This window comes from Nipponia nippon, unplaced genomic scaffold (genome assembly GCF_047370975.1).
Source record: "Nipponia nippon isolate SJK-2023a ecotype South Korea unplaced genomic scaffold, ASM4737097v1 scaffold_2, whole genome shotgun sequence".
Taxonomy (NCBI): Eukaryota; Metazoa; Chordata; class Aves; order Pelecaniformes; family Threskiornithidae; genus Nipponia; species Nipponia nippon.
Window position 1 is genome coordinate 127635614 of NW_028262336.1, and position 15106 is coordinate 127650719.

Sequence of the window (15106 nt, forward strand, 5' to 3'; positions counted from 1 at the left end):
CCTGCCATCACAGCTGTGCTGGGACCAAACTGTGCAAGAAGCCAAAGAATAGACTGAGCTACCTCCTCGCTTTTTTGGTTAAAAAGTGAACTCTCATCTCTTAATTATGGTGGTGTTTGCTGTTGCTGAAGCCTGTTGCAAAGCAGCTCACAGCATAAGGAAGCTGTGTTGCTGTCTCTTTTGGGTGGCATTAATCACTTCTCAATGTAGCCATCTGCAGGTTAGGGATTTAATGTAAGATGATCATATAGGCTCCATCTACACCAACAGAGAGAGAGAGGTATCTCCCATCATAAAGCAGGTGGAAATGGATCACGTCTAGAAACTCCTCTCTTTCTCCAATAATTGTAGAGGCAGTCTTGAGGGCTTGCCTTAGTTGGGTACCCAACTCTTAAGATCAGTCTTGCCATACGGAAAAGCCAATCGATAGCTCTGTTGGTCTGGTTTTAGTCCCATTAGATCTCTCTGTCTCTGAACTGGCATAGTCAAGCTCATGCATCCCAAACCTATCAAGTCCAAGCTGCTGAAATAAGCCTATGAGTCAAATGAATGGCACACCCAGTGCAGAAATGCTGAAACTGATTTATGTCTTCTTTGTCTCCTCAGATTGGGACTTTTCTTGTCCTGGGCTTCTCTATCACAGCCCTCTTCATATTATCCGTACTCTGGGGAGATCAATGGAAAACTGTCCGCCTGTCATTCCAGGTAAGAGGGGCTGAGAGGTCTGTTTGAAAGAACAACTTGTTTATAGAAGTATTTTGTGGTAATTGGTAGAAAGTATTCCATATAGTGAGTGCTTTTCACATGGGTTTTCCTGGCAGGGTATGTGGTTTTCAGTGAACTTTTATTATGACTTAACATTTCCTGTTGGGAGAAAGGAAGCCAAGACCTGAGGTTGAGTTTCAAGCTATCTGATGTAACATGTCTCAATTTGGGAAGTTACATCCTTTTTTTTTTTTTTTTTTGGCAAAAATGTTGTAGGTGTACAGTTAATTTCCAGGTGCCCAGGGCAGGTAAATCAGACCCCGTTGGCTGGCAGGGTGGCTGAAGCAAGAACTTTCTCCCTTATCAGCTTCTGCCAGTTCAGCAGCTTTAGCATTAGCACAATCTCAGTCTTCTGTGACCCAGAAGAGCTTCATGTCCTGAGGGCAGGACAGCACTGAGTTTTTTCGGGAGCAGGTGGGGAACGCTGGTGTCAGGTGGGACAACCTGTGGGATACTGTGTTCAGTTTTGGGCCCCTCACTGCAAGAAAGACATTAAGGTGCTGGAGCATGTCCAAAGAAGGGCAACGAGGCTGGTGAAGGGTCTAGAGCACAAGTCTTATGAGGAGCAGCTGAGGGAGCTGGGGTTGTTTAGTCTGGAGAAGAGGAGGCTGAGGGGAGACCTTATTGCTCTCTACAACTGCCTAAAAGGAGGTTGTAGCGAGGTGGGGGTCGGTCTCTGCTCCCAAGTAACAAGCGATAGGATGAGAGGAAATGGCTCGAGCTGTGCCAGGGGAGGTTTAGACTGGATATTAGGAAAAACTTCCTCACTGAAAGGGTAGTCAGGCATTGGCACAGGCTGCCCAGGGAAGTGGTTGAGTCTCCATCCCTGGAGGTATTTAAAAGACGGATAGATGTGGTGCTTAGGGACATGGTGGACTTGGCAGTGATAGGTTAACGGTTGGACTCAATGATCTTAAAAGTCTTTTCCAACTTAAACGATTCTATGATTCTATGCAGGAGGTCAGAGTGCATGGTCTGCTGGCCCCCTCAACTCTCAGCAGGTCTGAAGATGGAGGCTAGAGCTGCCCAGTGCTGTTTAGTGTCTGAGCATCCAGGTCCCCACATGTATTAGGAAGGAAGTATGAAGCCTTTGACTACATAGCTGCCTTGCAGATGTTATTTGGGCATACCACCTCTCCCCCATGTGGCTTACTGCTTGTGAATATTGGGAGCGCAATGCATATGGATGGGAAGAGGAATCAATTGGTAGCTCCAGAGTTACGGAAGTCTCTTTGAGATGTGGTGTTTCCAGGGGAGGTGGATGAGGAGAAGGAGACACAAGAGCCTTTGGGTTCCCCACAGGTGCTGTTCATTTTAGGTGTTCATGCCCCTTGAGATGCTTCACACGGCCTCCTGCTGCTGTTCCCAAAGGACATGAATCTCTTGTAGATCCTGTGTCATGTCCATTAGCCTTGCAAAGCTATCTCAAATATCCTGGACATCTCAGATGGCACCTCTGTTTACACAACTGAATCCTGCTTCTAATTGAAAGATGTTGGTATCAAGTGTTCGGGGCAGACAGTATCACAGGCAATAACATCTCTCAGTGACTGCTGCTTTCTTCAGCCCTTCCAGCTTAGAGACTCAGGCATGGACTAAGCAATAGGACAGGCTTGCATCTGAATAAATTTTTTCCCTAGCACATGCCTTTATAACTCATTTCTAGCTGGAACAGAAACCACGGGGCACTGATGAGCATGAGAAAACGATGGATTAGTTTCTTTGACAGGTTTGCCTAGTTTTATGAAAGGTGTGTCATATCAACCCTACTTGAGTGAAGAGCATCCATTCAGTGTCAAACTATTTCTGCTTTGTTTTCTGCTCTGCTCATGCATTCATGATAAGCAGAGAAGTGATTCTTAGCTTCTGATCTTCCTGTTTAATCTTTAGGACCAAAGAAATCAAGTCAAATTACTTTATCTGTCCAGCAATAGGTATTATCTAATATAGTATAAGCACTGAATGAATATATTGGTTTGTGTTACTAAATCAACAAAAATATCTACACTTTAAGTTAAAAGTAAAAAAAAAAAAAAAAAAAAGAGAAACAATGCAATTAGCTCTCATGCAAGTGAATTAAATGCTTTGAAATAAATGAAAATGAATTATTTTTCTGGAATATATTGATAATATGTGAAACTAGGTGCTGCATGGAGTCCAATTATGTCCATGATCAGACACATACCAAATTAACTACTTCTCTTATACCACAATAGTTAGTTCCATACAGGTGTAAATACCACATTTTATCACTCAGGCTTGTCAACATCAGTTTAATGATTTAGCTGCAGTGTGGTGTGGAGATGACTATTACCTGGATGGGATTGGATTGGGTTAGATTGAATTAAACTGTCTGCTGTCTGGAAGATGCTCATGAATTATGGCATAGCAGTAATGGTGATTGCGTTCTCATGGATGAGGACAGCCTTGTCCCCTTCAGCTGACTCAGGAGAAAGGAGAGCTGCATGCTGCAGTGAGGAGCACTCCTTAGCCCGAGGAGCTGGCCTGACTGGGGGCACATATCTCTCCCCCAACTGCAGAGGTGTTTGGTGGATCCAAACTGGGTGCAGGGGAGAGGTTGAACTGCTGGTATGTGCAGCAGGAGCCCATCCACATGGAAGGATGTAGTTGTGTTGGGGTTTGTTTCCACATGTCTCCACACTTCATCCTTTGACTAAAATCCTTTTCTCTCCTTGCCAGATCACAGCTCCCTATCTCCACATAGGGGCAATAACCATCATGGTCCTCCTGTCCTGGCCTGTGGCTCTTCATGCCATCAGAGCAGATAAGAAAGGTACAGTAGCTCTGCTTCCTGCTCCTTACATGACAAAAGACATATATTAGTGTGGGAAAACAGGGTTGCAGGAGCCCTTTCCTCCCATACCTGCACTCCAGCTGGAGGTGACTTTTAGCCTCTGTGTATCCCAGGGAAATTAGTGGGGGGCTGAAGCTTGGGCTGCACACTGTCCTGTGGCTGTCCAGATGTGCTACTGGTTTGCATGCTCCCTTGCACAGTTTTGGCCTATACCAAGGCAATGACCTGCCTTGAGATGGAGGAGGTTAGCAGAAGTACCCACGTTCTGAGTCATGCATGGAAATTTGGTCAGCCCTCTGCAGGAGAAAGCAGCCAGTAGCAGCTCTCTTAGCTGACCTTTGCTTGCTGTACTCAGCTTTGCTCTCTCAGAAGGGATCCCCAGTCCAGTCAATCCACTTCAGACTAGTGCATCTCAGAAGAAGCCAGCTGAGATAGGGGAAAGAGCATTTTGATCAGTTCCTAGTGTTATCCCATGGCAAGTTCTGTCTGCTTCTGAGAAGTGTGACCAAGTAGTGGGCCAGATGCCAGGAACAACTGCAGAAGAGCCTGGCTCTGGGACTGGCTGTTTATCTCTGACCTAGTCTCTCCATATAGCCAAAATTATCTACATGACACCCATCTGCAGATGTTGATTTGTAATCAAAATCAAAATCAAAGACAGAATGGGCTGGTGAAAGCATTTTTTTTTCCCTGCCCAGGATTTTTCTTATTAAACTACAGCTGGGGAGGTTGTGTGGGGAATATGCTGGGACCCTAGATGTTACAGTCCACCGTGCCTAGTGGACTCTCAGATCAATACACCAGCTTGGTGTAAGTCCACTGGTACAACGCACAGAGGGGTGGTGGTACCCATTCAAGAAAGAGATGTTGGTGCATAGGTGCTCATTTCTCAGAGGAGCTGTTTTGTTCCCTGAGGTGAAGGCTCACTGGGGCTCTGGGGCAATGTGTCAACAGACTCCAGAGAAAACCCTAGGTAATGAGTTGACAGGTTTCTGAGAGGCAATACCTGTGCAGTCAGAGTCTGTAAGGTTCTGTAGGTCACACACAGAAGGTCACTGACAGCAACCTGAACGAACTAGGGAAGTATTCACCTTAAGGGGATGTAACATAGTTGAAGGAGAAAGGTTCCTCCTCTTCTTCACTGTGAATGAAACTTCAAAATGTTGCTTGTTCTTATCTGAGTAAGAAAAAAATTAGCATCCTCCTGTTGAGGATCGGTTTTGTACACATGGAGGATATTTCATTGCATCACCTCTCAAGAAAAAGAAATTAAGGCCATGTCTTGCTGGGAGGCATAGTGAGATGTAATTAAAGCACAAAACCTGCAGTCCTGACTCAGACAGCCCACATCCTTGCTTTGACCAGCTTGTTTTCCTGGGTTGCATTGTTTGGAGAGAAAGTGAAAATTAGGGGGACAAGGGATGGATAAAGGGATGGGACAAAGCCCAACAGCTACTTAGCTGGAGGGCTGTATTAAAAGTCAAGCCGCAAGGCAAACCCGTACATTACCACATGGATTAACTCTAGCCTTCCTCCTTCAAATTCTTTCAGTTGTTCAGGTGATAATTGTTGGTCCATACCTGGCTATCCTTCTCTTTCTTTTCTTGATACCTCTGGGGATGTACTCTCCTTGCATCAGAGAGATGGGGACACTTGGACCAAAGCCAGCCCTCATTGGACACCGTGGAGCACCAATGGTAGGTCTGGAAAAGTTACTGTACATCATTTCTTCATCCTGTGTCTTGCTACCTTCATCATCATCTTCTGTTTTTTTCCATTAAATCTGTGGAGGGTGGAAGGGGAGACATTTCTGTTTGGGACTGTGTGCCAAAGGCATCACTGCATGGGTTTGCTAACAAGGATAACACTGTTTCTGATGGACAAGATCGGTTTGGTGGCTAAAGTGGAAGAAAACAAACTGTAGACTTTAAGAAGATAATGATGGTCCCTTAATAAAAAACAGAAGTGTTACAAAGAGACAGAAAGTACTTACAGAGTCCCCCAGAGTGTGTTTGAAAATGATCTGCTCATGTGCTTTTTTTTTTTTCAGCTGGCACCAGAAAACACTGAGATGTCATTTCAGAAGACAATTGAACATGGTGGGGATGGTCTTGAAACAGATGTCACCATTAGGTGAGGGGAAAACATCGCATCTCACAGAATATACGCTGCTGCTTCTAAGAGTTGGCTTTGGAGATGTGTCACTCCAGGCAATGAGGTTTTACTGAAGGCTGGGACAGGGTCCCTCAGTTGGTGCGTGATGATAGGGGCTGTAGGGCATGGTTGTTCTCAGGCAAGTCAGTGAGCTGTAGCTATTGATTTAACAATCACTATTTCTACAGTATATTTTAAATGCTTTGCAGAGTATAAAGACAAGTCCCTACCCTAGTCTGACTTCCAGGCCACGGTGCGGGTTGTATCAGGCCTACAAACCAACAGAAGGTTGTGTTCAGACTTGTGACAGCATTGTCCTAATTATTAGATCTTTAATTGCCTTTGTTTGGGGGACCCATTGCCATGAATTGCTAACATGCTGTGCAGGATGAGCAGTTTCCAGGCACTGAATGAGAAAAATTCTAATGCTTAGGTGGTCTGGTAATGTAGACCTTTCTGTAAGAGACCTTTCCATCACTGTGCATTTACACTTCAGTCTTCTGAAAGCCATAGAAACACTTTGGTATCAGAAAAAAGACATTTCAACCATAAGTTACTATCCATTTTGGGGGGGGCTAGCAGGCATAAATGCCACCATCTCCACTTTGCCCCTGAGGAAACTGAGGCACAGACAGGCATGATTTCTCCAAGGTCACCCAGCAGTATTTAAGCTGGAAATAACCTGGTGTCTTGAGCCGCAGCCTTCCTCCCTATCCCACCCTCTTCACTGAGGGAGCCTGTACTGCTGCATTCACGATGGCCCACATATTCTTTTGACCTGCCGTGAGTCTGCTCATGCCATGAATGAACCTGCACCCCAGGTGACCTGAACTCTTGCTCTCCAACAGCTATGATGGGGTTCCTTTCCTCATGCATGACAGTACCTTGAGGAGGACAACTAATATCAAGGAAGTCTACCCCAATGACACTGCTCAAAATGCTGCGTTATTCTCCTGGGATACCCTGCAGGAGTTGAATGCTGGAACATGGTTCCTTAAGGTAAGCGCCGTAAAGGACTATCATCAACTGGATGTAGAAAAGACACCAGCTGGCTGCTACTTAATAGCATGCATGTTAGGAGAGGAACTACCGGTTGAGCCAAAACTCAGAGAAGTCAGTAGAAATCCTTTAGTTGGGGTCTCCTTGCTTTGTCCAGTTGGCTTTTAGGCTTAGGAGACCTATAACAATTGGTGGGTGGGTGTTCTTCTGGCTCCTTGTCATGGCAGCAGCAGAACACATGGTATAGGGGAAGAAGACAACAGCTACTTGTGCAAGGTGCTGTGGGTAACAGTCACAGCTAACACGGTGGGACAGAGAAACACAGCAGAGCTAGCTGTGAACTGCACAATTTAGGTCCCAGAAGCAGTGTCGTCACAGCCTGGGTTAATGTCCCTTGTTTCTCAGGTAGAGGAGCTAAGCAAAATAAAATATCCTCGCCTTACTGAGGGCTGATGTCAAGCTTTTTCCTTTTTAGAGATATGAGGTTTTTGCATGCAGCTGACTCCCAGAGGCAACCGCCTGATTGATTTCCTTTCTTATATCTGTTTATTTCTAGGACAAACCATTTTCATGCATGGGCTCACTGTCAAGGGCAGATCAAAACCAGGCAATGAATCAGTCAATTTACAAGCTAAGTAATTTCTTGCGCCTCGCAGACAGTCAGAATAAAGTTGTGATATTTGATCTCTACCGCCCTCCAGAGAAACATCCTTACAGGAACTCCTGGATCAACAGAACCCTGGAAGTCATCCTCAACGAGTCGGGGATTAGACCCCATCTGGTAGTGTGGCCTCACTCCTCTGTAGCCTTTTTTCTTGCTCTCTGAATTTGGACTTTGGGGTCATACCCTGCATGATTTCACCTGCATAAATTCCAGTCCCTTTCATTTCACTTAAGAGGTAACATGTGGAGTATATTCCTACTATCGGTTCCTCAGCAGGTACAAAATGGTGTAACCCTACAGCAGGTCAGGGAAATAAGCCAGTGTATATACCAGCTGATGCCTTAGCCCCCAGACGGCATCCTTTCGTCACTGTAATGACTGGCAGCCTACTCCCTCCCGCCCATGCTTATTTTATATATTGTATAGAAACTCCTGGCTTAAACTAAAATACAGGGAGCTGGGAGCCTTCATTGCCTTCCTCCTTCCCCAGGGAATTCCTTGCTTGGGATGGATGCTAAATCCATGTGGATCAGGTTATGTATCCATTGATTTCTGGGGAGTTACACTGATTTGTATCTGCTGAAGTTCTCTTCTCCCATGCTGGGAGAATGGGAGAACAGAATATTTTCTGTTGGCTTTCCCATAAACCAAAGCTGTCTTTTCATCCATTTCAAACACCGCATCTTTTGTTGGGCTGTGTGAAATGTACCCGCTGATTTCAAGTTGATAAGCAAGGAACAGTGACTACTTATTTCTTGATGAAAGTGACTTGCAAGTTTTAACCCTGCATCCAGATGTTCTTCGATCATTGAAAGAAATACATCATTTGGCAGGCTGGGTTAAGCTCCTCAAGACCTTATCTTTACTGGGTTTGTGCGAAGGGCAGGGCATATTAGTAAGTCCTCTGGGAATTCACTGGGTCCTCTTGTTGCCTGCAGGTCTTATGGCTGGAGAACGACATGAGGTCCTTTGTTCAGTCTGTTGCTCCTGGGTTTCAGCAGACAATGGGCAGTAAGGCCCCCGTTGAAGACCTATTGATGGACAATATTGTCAAACTCAATCTGGCCTACACTGAAATGTCCAGTGAAGATATCCGGTAGGTTGCAGTTTCAGCCCCAAGTACAGTCGGTGGACTGCGTCTGGTGTACATTTGCCTCATGTGTGTGGCAATGTCTCCCTCCAGTGACCAGCTCCAGCATCTATAGCATTTTAGGAAGAGCTCCTTTAGATCAAGCAGCCATGTCTGTTGCATTTTGGAGGTGAAGAACAGCAGTTCACTCCTACTGTTGACCCTGTGTGTGGCCAAGAGGTGGCATATGTAATTACACTCCCCTGCTTCCAAGTCTGTATTTACTTGACCAGGATCTGAGGATCTTCTGGGCAGAATAACACAGTTGTCTCCTGATTTCTTGTCTTTCTCTTCATGCCGTCCCCAGTCCCACCAACACTGAATCATGGAGAATGAACAACTATTTAACGTCCCGTGGTTCTTCCACAAACACCAGTGTGAGTGTGAAATGCCGTGGTGAGAGACCATCACCCTCTTGTAGCTGGTGTTTTGGAAACTTCATTTCTTGTCTCTGTTGCTACCAGTACTCTGTTGCTTGTGACGCACTGAAAATATCTTTCCAATGAAAGGCTCCACATTCATTGCAGGAGTTTCCAAAATGTTTCTCATATGAAAAAAAAAAGAAAAAAAAAAAAAAGGGGGGGGAAAAAAAGGAAAACAAAAAGGAAAAACAAAAAGGAAAAAAAAAGAAAAAAATGAAAGGAAAAAAACCCGAAGTCTTACCCATCCAGCTCTCCTTTTGTAAATACAATTTTTTTTGCTCTTTCCTGTGTGCAAAAATATTGAACTCTAATTTTTAAAAAGGAAGAAAAAAAAAAGTTTAATTCTTTGGATGAGAGTAATGTTCATGTTTTCTCAATGGTAATTTTCACAGAATTTAAAATCCTAGGTAGATCCATGTGGGTAAATCCTGGGTAGATCCTAGGTAGATTTACAAATGCTGATACTGAGGATACAGTCCTTTAGCATTGTACAGAGAATGGTCTCTCTTCATATTAAGTTTTAATAGCTTATAAGAACTTGACAAGTGACCAGCTGATGCTGCAAACATAACGAACATGAGTAGCCATCTTCAAGGTGGTTTCAAACACACTATTGGGAGATGACAAGCGCATCATTGCATCATTCCATATGGCAGAGGGGCAAGCAAAGTTTTGACCTGTTGGACATTTTAACTGCATTTGTCTCCAGCAGATCAGGTATTCTGTATTGGCCAATTGTGAATGAGTAATTATTGGCTGCTTGGACGCCTTTTCTATTCTTTATTTAGGTCCTAAAGCAAGCCTTTCCTATAGAGAATTGTCATTTCTCCTTGATTCAGCTCAAAGGGAGTACTGTCCTCCTTGCTTTTCTTAAGGAAGTCTATTGCCTTTTGGTCTTTTAAAGGAAATACGCTGAAGCAAACATCACCACCAACCTCTATGTGGTCAATGAGCCATGGCTTTTCTCCCTGGCGTGGTGCTCTGGGGCACATTCTGTGACCACCAATGCCGTCCACACCCTGAAGAATCTCAGCCAGCCACTCTTCCTCATGGTAAGTGAAAACCCTCCCCCTCCCAGGGATAGGAAGTAGGGTTGGGATGTTCATGGTTACCTTTGGAGACCACAGGCCAGTTCATGCATGGATAAGGGAGATGACTCTTTGCGTGAAAAGGACCTGAGTTGAAACCTGGCTTAGCTGGCACCTGTGAGCCACTCCAGGTATCACCATACCCTTCTCCTCTTTTCTCTTGGCCCAGGTAGAAGCAACCTACTTGTTAGGATTTGCAACTTAGACCTTGAGATGAGGGAAAAGAAGTCATATCGAGACCTGTGTGGGGAGAAAGGAAGAGCCTTTGAGAGCACATGTAGCTAATGCAAGAGGATTTCCATTTCTAAGCTTTTGAAGCACCTTATTGATATCAGAAGTCCCTCATTTCCCAGGGCCTCCCACCACCCTTCTCAGACTTGGTCTGGTGCCACAAGCCCAAGGGAAACAACCATAGAAATAACCCTTCCTTGCTGGGAGGAATTTTTTTCCACATAATTTGTCTATTCCCTATTCTGCCTTGGACAACTTGTAGGGCTAAGGAGCACCTGGAGCACTGGTCCCACCAGAGTCCCTGCAGCCTAAAGTTTACTACTTTGAATACCTGGCTTCACACTCTTGAAGCAGATTTTTATGATGCACGCATCCAGAAAACTGCAGTGTTTCAGTCCATTCTGAGGGTGGGTGGAGGTCCAGTCTCAAGATTAATCTTCAGATGCTTTTAGACTTAAAGCAGGAGCCACCCCAGACCCTCTGTGGTGTTCACTAAAGGACAATTTTGCCAGGGAAAATGAGATGCCACCAGTTGACGTTAATTTTGGAGGGGAGCAGAGAGAACTAAAGGGCCTGCCTGTACAAACAATAGGTCCCTCTTAAATTCACTGTGATGTGGTCCAATCTTCTTGGCCACCCAGCAGATCTGCTTTTATGAGAGATGATGATTTGGCACCAACACCTACTAGGGGGTGGCCACTTTGAAATGCCACCAAATGCTTTAAGCACCCGAGAGATGTTACTGCACATGCACACCAGGCTGCAGAATTGCTATAGTCAAGCAGCAAGAAAGTTTGAGGAACTTTCTTGCATAGCTCGGGCTCCTTGGTGGTGGACACATCCTCCGTTGTTCTTTTCCAGACTCCGCAGCAGTACAACATCATGTGGATCCTGACTGATCTGACCTCTGTGCTCCTCATCTCACTCATCTTTGCTCTGCACTGGTAACTACTGAGTTGCTAATGGCCATGCTAACCTGATCTTTTGCACCAGGTGGAGGGAAGGAGGGATGCTTTCAGGTGATCTGAAGGGTTAAAACTACTTTTGAGAACATTTCTTTTCCCTTCAGGAACCAGAAGAAAGCCCTAAAAGTCTCCAAAAACCTCTCTGCTACTCCTTGCTCTCATTTTCCGTTTCCATTTTGGCAGCTCAGGCATCACCTACCCTCAGGATCCAGTGGAGACCTGGTGGATTTACAGTAGCAACACAAACCAGTTACCAAAGCTGATGGGCTGAGAAAGGAACTGATTTTTCTATTCTTACTATTTATATATACAGTGTTGCATTGGATTGACTTAGGAGGAAAGCCCTCAGTGTTAATATTTGAGGACCCTGTGCGGTGTCTGCGTATGCCAGAGCCCCTGAGGAAATCCATCCTCCCAGATGAAAATGTCTGAGTGTGTCTCAGACACCACATGTTGTTTCCTCCCATGCCATCAAAGACATTGCCTCTGTTTAATAATTGAGGAAACTGGGGTTCATGGGACAGGCACAGTTTCCCCTCTTACCCTGCCCTGCTCTCAGCAGTCTTTCCCCAGGTCCTGCTTTAGAAGCTTCCTTTCAAGGCTGCAGGTTGCAGGGTGGTTCGCAATCACCCCTGCAATGCATCACCACCGCGGTCAGACCCTCCCATGCCTGTGTCCTCCAGGCTCCTGTTCATGTTGTGTGTGCATTTCCCAGGGCCCTGCAGCTGCTTCTGATCCAGCCAAATAACAGCCTCTTCTGGGCTGGCATTGCAGCAGGGGCATTCCCAGCCCTGCCATCAGCAGCACCTGAAAGCCCTGCATGGTCTTGTTTGTCAGGTTTATGAATGCACCAAAATTACAATTTTTAATTTCTCTGGCTGCCTAGAAACCAGTGGCTGCAAACATTTCTGGGACTTTTGAGCTCTTAACTATTTCTTAGAAAACAGGGCTTAGTCACAAGGTTGCCTTCAAAATGCTGTTGCACACGTGAAGTGTGGATGCTTAGACATCAATCATGCACTGGAGTCCCTTCTCGGTAAGGAGCTGAGCAAATCCCAAAATACCAGGGCAGTTCCTGCCCTGACAAAGTAGAAAAAAGGTGTCCAGGGCACCAGGGAGCTGTGAGGGGAACCACAGCAAGCGATGGCCTGACCCAGGTGCTTTGCCCCACGCAGGTGGCGAGAGCGGAGTTTCTCCTGCTGTGTCCATGATGGTGGCCCGATGCTGGAGAGCGGCACTTACAACAAATTCAGGACAGGTGAGCAGGGCAAGGAGAGCTGGGAGCATCCTGCTCCGGGTCCTGATGGATGGGTTGGTGATGGATGCCTATGCTGTGGTGAAGGATGGAGGCATCCAGGGTTGTCTCGGTAAGGGTGCAGGTGGGTGTTGAGCACTGGTGAGGCCATGTCTAGGCACTGGGTCCAGTTCAGGCTCCCAGTACCAGATGGTGGCAGATGGGAGTGAGCTCAGTGGGGCCACTAAACTGGAGGACGGGGCATTTGAGATCTGGGTTTGCATAGTGGGAGGGAAGGTTAGGGGGCATCTTATCACTGCCTGCAACCATCTAATGGGAGGGTGTAGGGAAGATGGAGCCAGATATGCAGTGACAACAGCACAAGCTGCAACCTTGGAAATTTTGACTAGGTATAAAGAGGGAAAAAAAGAAACCTTCCCCATGAGGGTGGTCAGATACTGGAACAGGGGCTCAGACAGGTGGGGAATATCCACCCTCAGAGATGTTCAAAGCCCTTAGCAGCCCGATCTAATTGGCACTGCTTCAAGCAGAGGTTGGGGCAGAAACCTCCAGACGTCCCCTCCAACATGCATTACTCTGTGATGCTGTGAAAAGAGAGCCCAGAGGTGCTGAGCGCTCTTGGGTCTGCAAGGCAGGGTGGGATCAGCTGGGGACCCTCCCATGCACCAGGCTTCTGCACCCATGGAGCTCTATCATCCAGACAAAATGACCCCACCTGGGCTGCGCACATTTTCAGCCAGGTTCTGTTTGCTCACAACAGCTGGCAAAACAACTGCAGGCATTTTGGTAACTCAGTGTGTGTCCCCTTTTCCAGAGCTCAGCGACATGCCCGCTGTCATGGCCTGATGGGCAAGGAGGGGATGCAGACCTGCCATCTTGATGAGGACTGGAGAGCAGACCCTCCCCTGTTGCACTTTCCTGCAATGCAAACACCAGCCTGCCAAGGGGGCTGACTGGGGGGGCTCAGATCCACCTGGTGAAGAGGAGCCATTTGCCTCCATGACCCTGCTGGAGATGAGCACTGAGCTTCCTCTCCTACAGTTTTCCTCGCAATCCCATGTCTGGCAGGGATCCCTGGGGTGTAGGGGAGCACGGATGGAGTTGCAGCCATGAAGAAGCTGTGCACCATGATGGGAGCCACCATTTCCCTCTGAGACCACTGGCATCCCACAGGGCAATCATCCTGTGATCCCTCCTGCCGTGTGTAAGCCCTCTGTTTCCACAGCTGTGTTTTACACAGGCTGCAAACATCTGAGCATCCTCCAGTCCTCCTCATTCTCAGCTTTCTCCCATCAGACCAGCCTCTTCTTCACACACTCCCTCCCTCCCTCCCTCCTTGCAGGCCTCCTCCACCCCCGAGAGCACACCAGCCCCACCACGATGGTGAAGTGCTGCTGGCTGGGTCACTAGGGTCTGTACCTTTCTGTAACGCAAGCAGGGGCAGCTTAGGTTTTCCTTTTCTCCGCTCTTGCCCTGCCATAGACCCTAAGAGGACAGTCTTCTCCGCTTGGCTGTGGGCAAGGACATATCTTCCCATGGGTGCTGAAGGACTTTTTGGTGCCTTGGCCATGGAGCTACTGGGACTATGACCAGGAGCACAACACTCTTCTTCAAAAAGATTGAGCTGCATGTGAATTGGTCCCACCAAGTGTACTGCTTGCTTTTCCCTTGGGAAGGTCTGTATACCTGCTCTGCACCCTGGGATTTATTCTGATTTTCATTTCTCCCAGTGGCTGCTGGCACACAGGGGGAAGGGGATCTATGCCTTGCTCTGCAAGGGAGATGTGAGCATCTCCCAGGTTTAAGCCATAAATTTGTACTTGAACACATAATAAGAACACATTTTTTGTAAATTGCAAGTTTTGTTTTAAATACATTTTAGCTCTCCTATCCTGTTTTGTTCTTATTTCGGCAAACTGGGAAAGGGGAAGAAAATAGTCTTTACCTAAATCATGCTATAGACATTTTCTCATACATGAGCCTCATGCAGCTTGATGTTTTTGCTAAATAAAGCTATATCACAAGTGAATTGTGACAGGGAAACATTAAGTTTCAGAGTTAGCTATGCTGAGAGGCACTCAAACCTTTCCAAGTTGCAATTTTGGGGTATTTGGGAGGCTAGAAATGCAAAAAGGCAGCATCCTCCTTTGGAAAAGGGCTAAAGGGCTGGTGGATTGGTGCAGAGCAGCTCCAGGTCTATGAAGCATGGGGGGAGAATGCTACTGATAGTGTTAAACCCTTTCCCCATGCCCCACCTCCAGAGCTCTTTCATAACTTTTTGTGGGTACCACTTGCGTGGAAGTATGAGAGCAGCAAAAATAGGTGGTGGAGAGTATATGGGCTGAGTGGTGGTGTGCACCATGGGGTCCTAGGCCTGTCCCCTGGTGTCCGAGTGAGGGACTTGACTGGGACATGCTGTGGTCCTCCGATAATGGCTTTTAATATGTGTTAGGGAAAAGCCACCTCAATGCACCTTCATCCATGTATCTAGCTGCTGCCTGGCCATTACGCAGTGGTATCTCCCCATAATCACCTTCCTCATCCTCAGGAGCCTTGTCCAGGCAGAGCCTGGCTAATTAGACCTGTGGTCTCCTGCAATGCTTTACGCCCGGTCACATC

The 15106-nt window shown here is 46.6% G+C and overlaps 1 protein-coding gene across 2 annotated transcripts in view; it reads left to right on the top strand.

Annotated features, from left to right (window-relative positions):
* Positions 1-14329, top strand: part of GDPD4 (glycerophosphodiester phosphodiesterase domain containing 4) — a 39092-nt gene extending 24763 nt beyond the window's left edge. The window contains exons 6-16 of one of the 2 annotated variants that reach the window (XM_009476487.2): positions 607-705; positions 3466-3559; positions 5132-5277; positions 5631-5713; positions 6583-6733; positions 7290-7514; positions 8336-8493; positions 9853-10000; positions 11129-11211; positions 12408-12490; positions 13302-14329. In XM_009476487.2, the coding sequence (XP_009474762.1) occupies positions 607-705; positions 3466-3559; positions 5132-5277; positions 5631-5713; positions 6583-6733; positions 7290-7514; positions 8336-8493; positions 9853-10000; positions 11129-11211; positions 12408-12490; positions 13302-13333 (1302 nt within the window). In that variant the 3' untranslated portion in view covers positions 13334-14329. The remainder of the gene's footprint in view (positions 1-606; positions 706-3465; positions 3560-5131; positions 5278-5630; positions 5714-6582; positions 6734-7289; positions 7515-8335; positions 8494-9852; positions 10001-11128; positions 11212-12407; positions 12491-13301) is intronic. The other variant, XM_087757580.1, reaches the window with a different exon arrangement.
* The last annotated feature ends 777 nt before the right edge of the window (positions 14330-15106 follow it).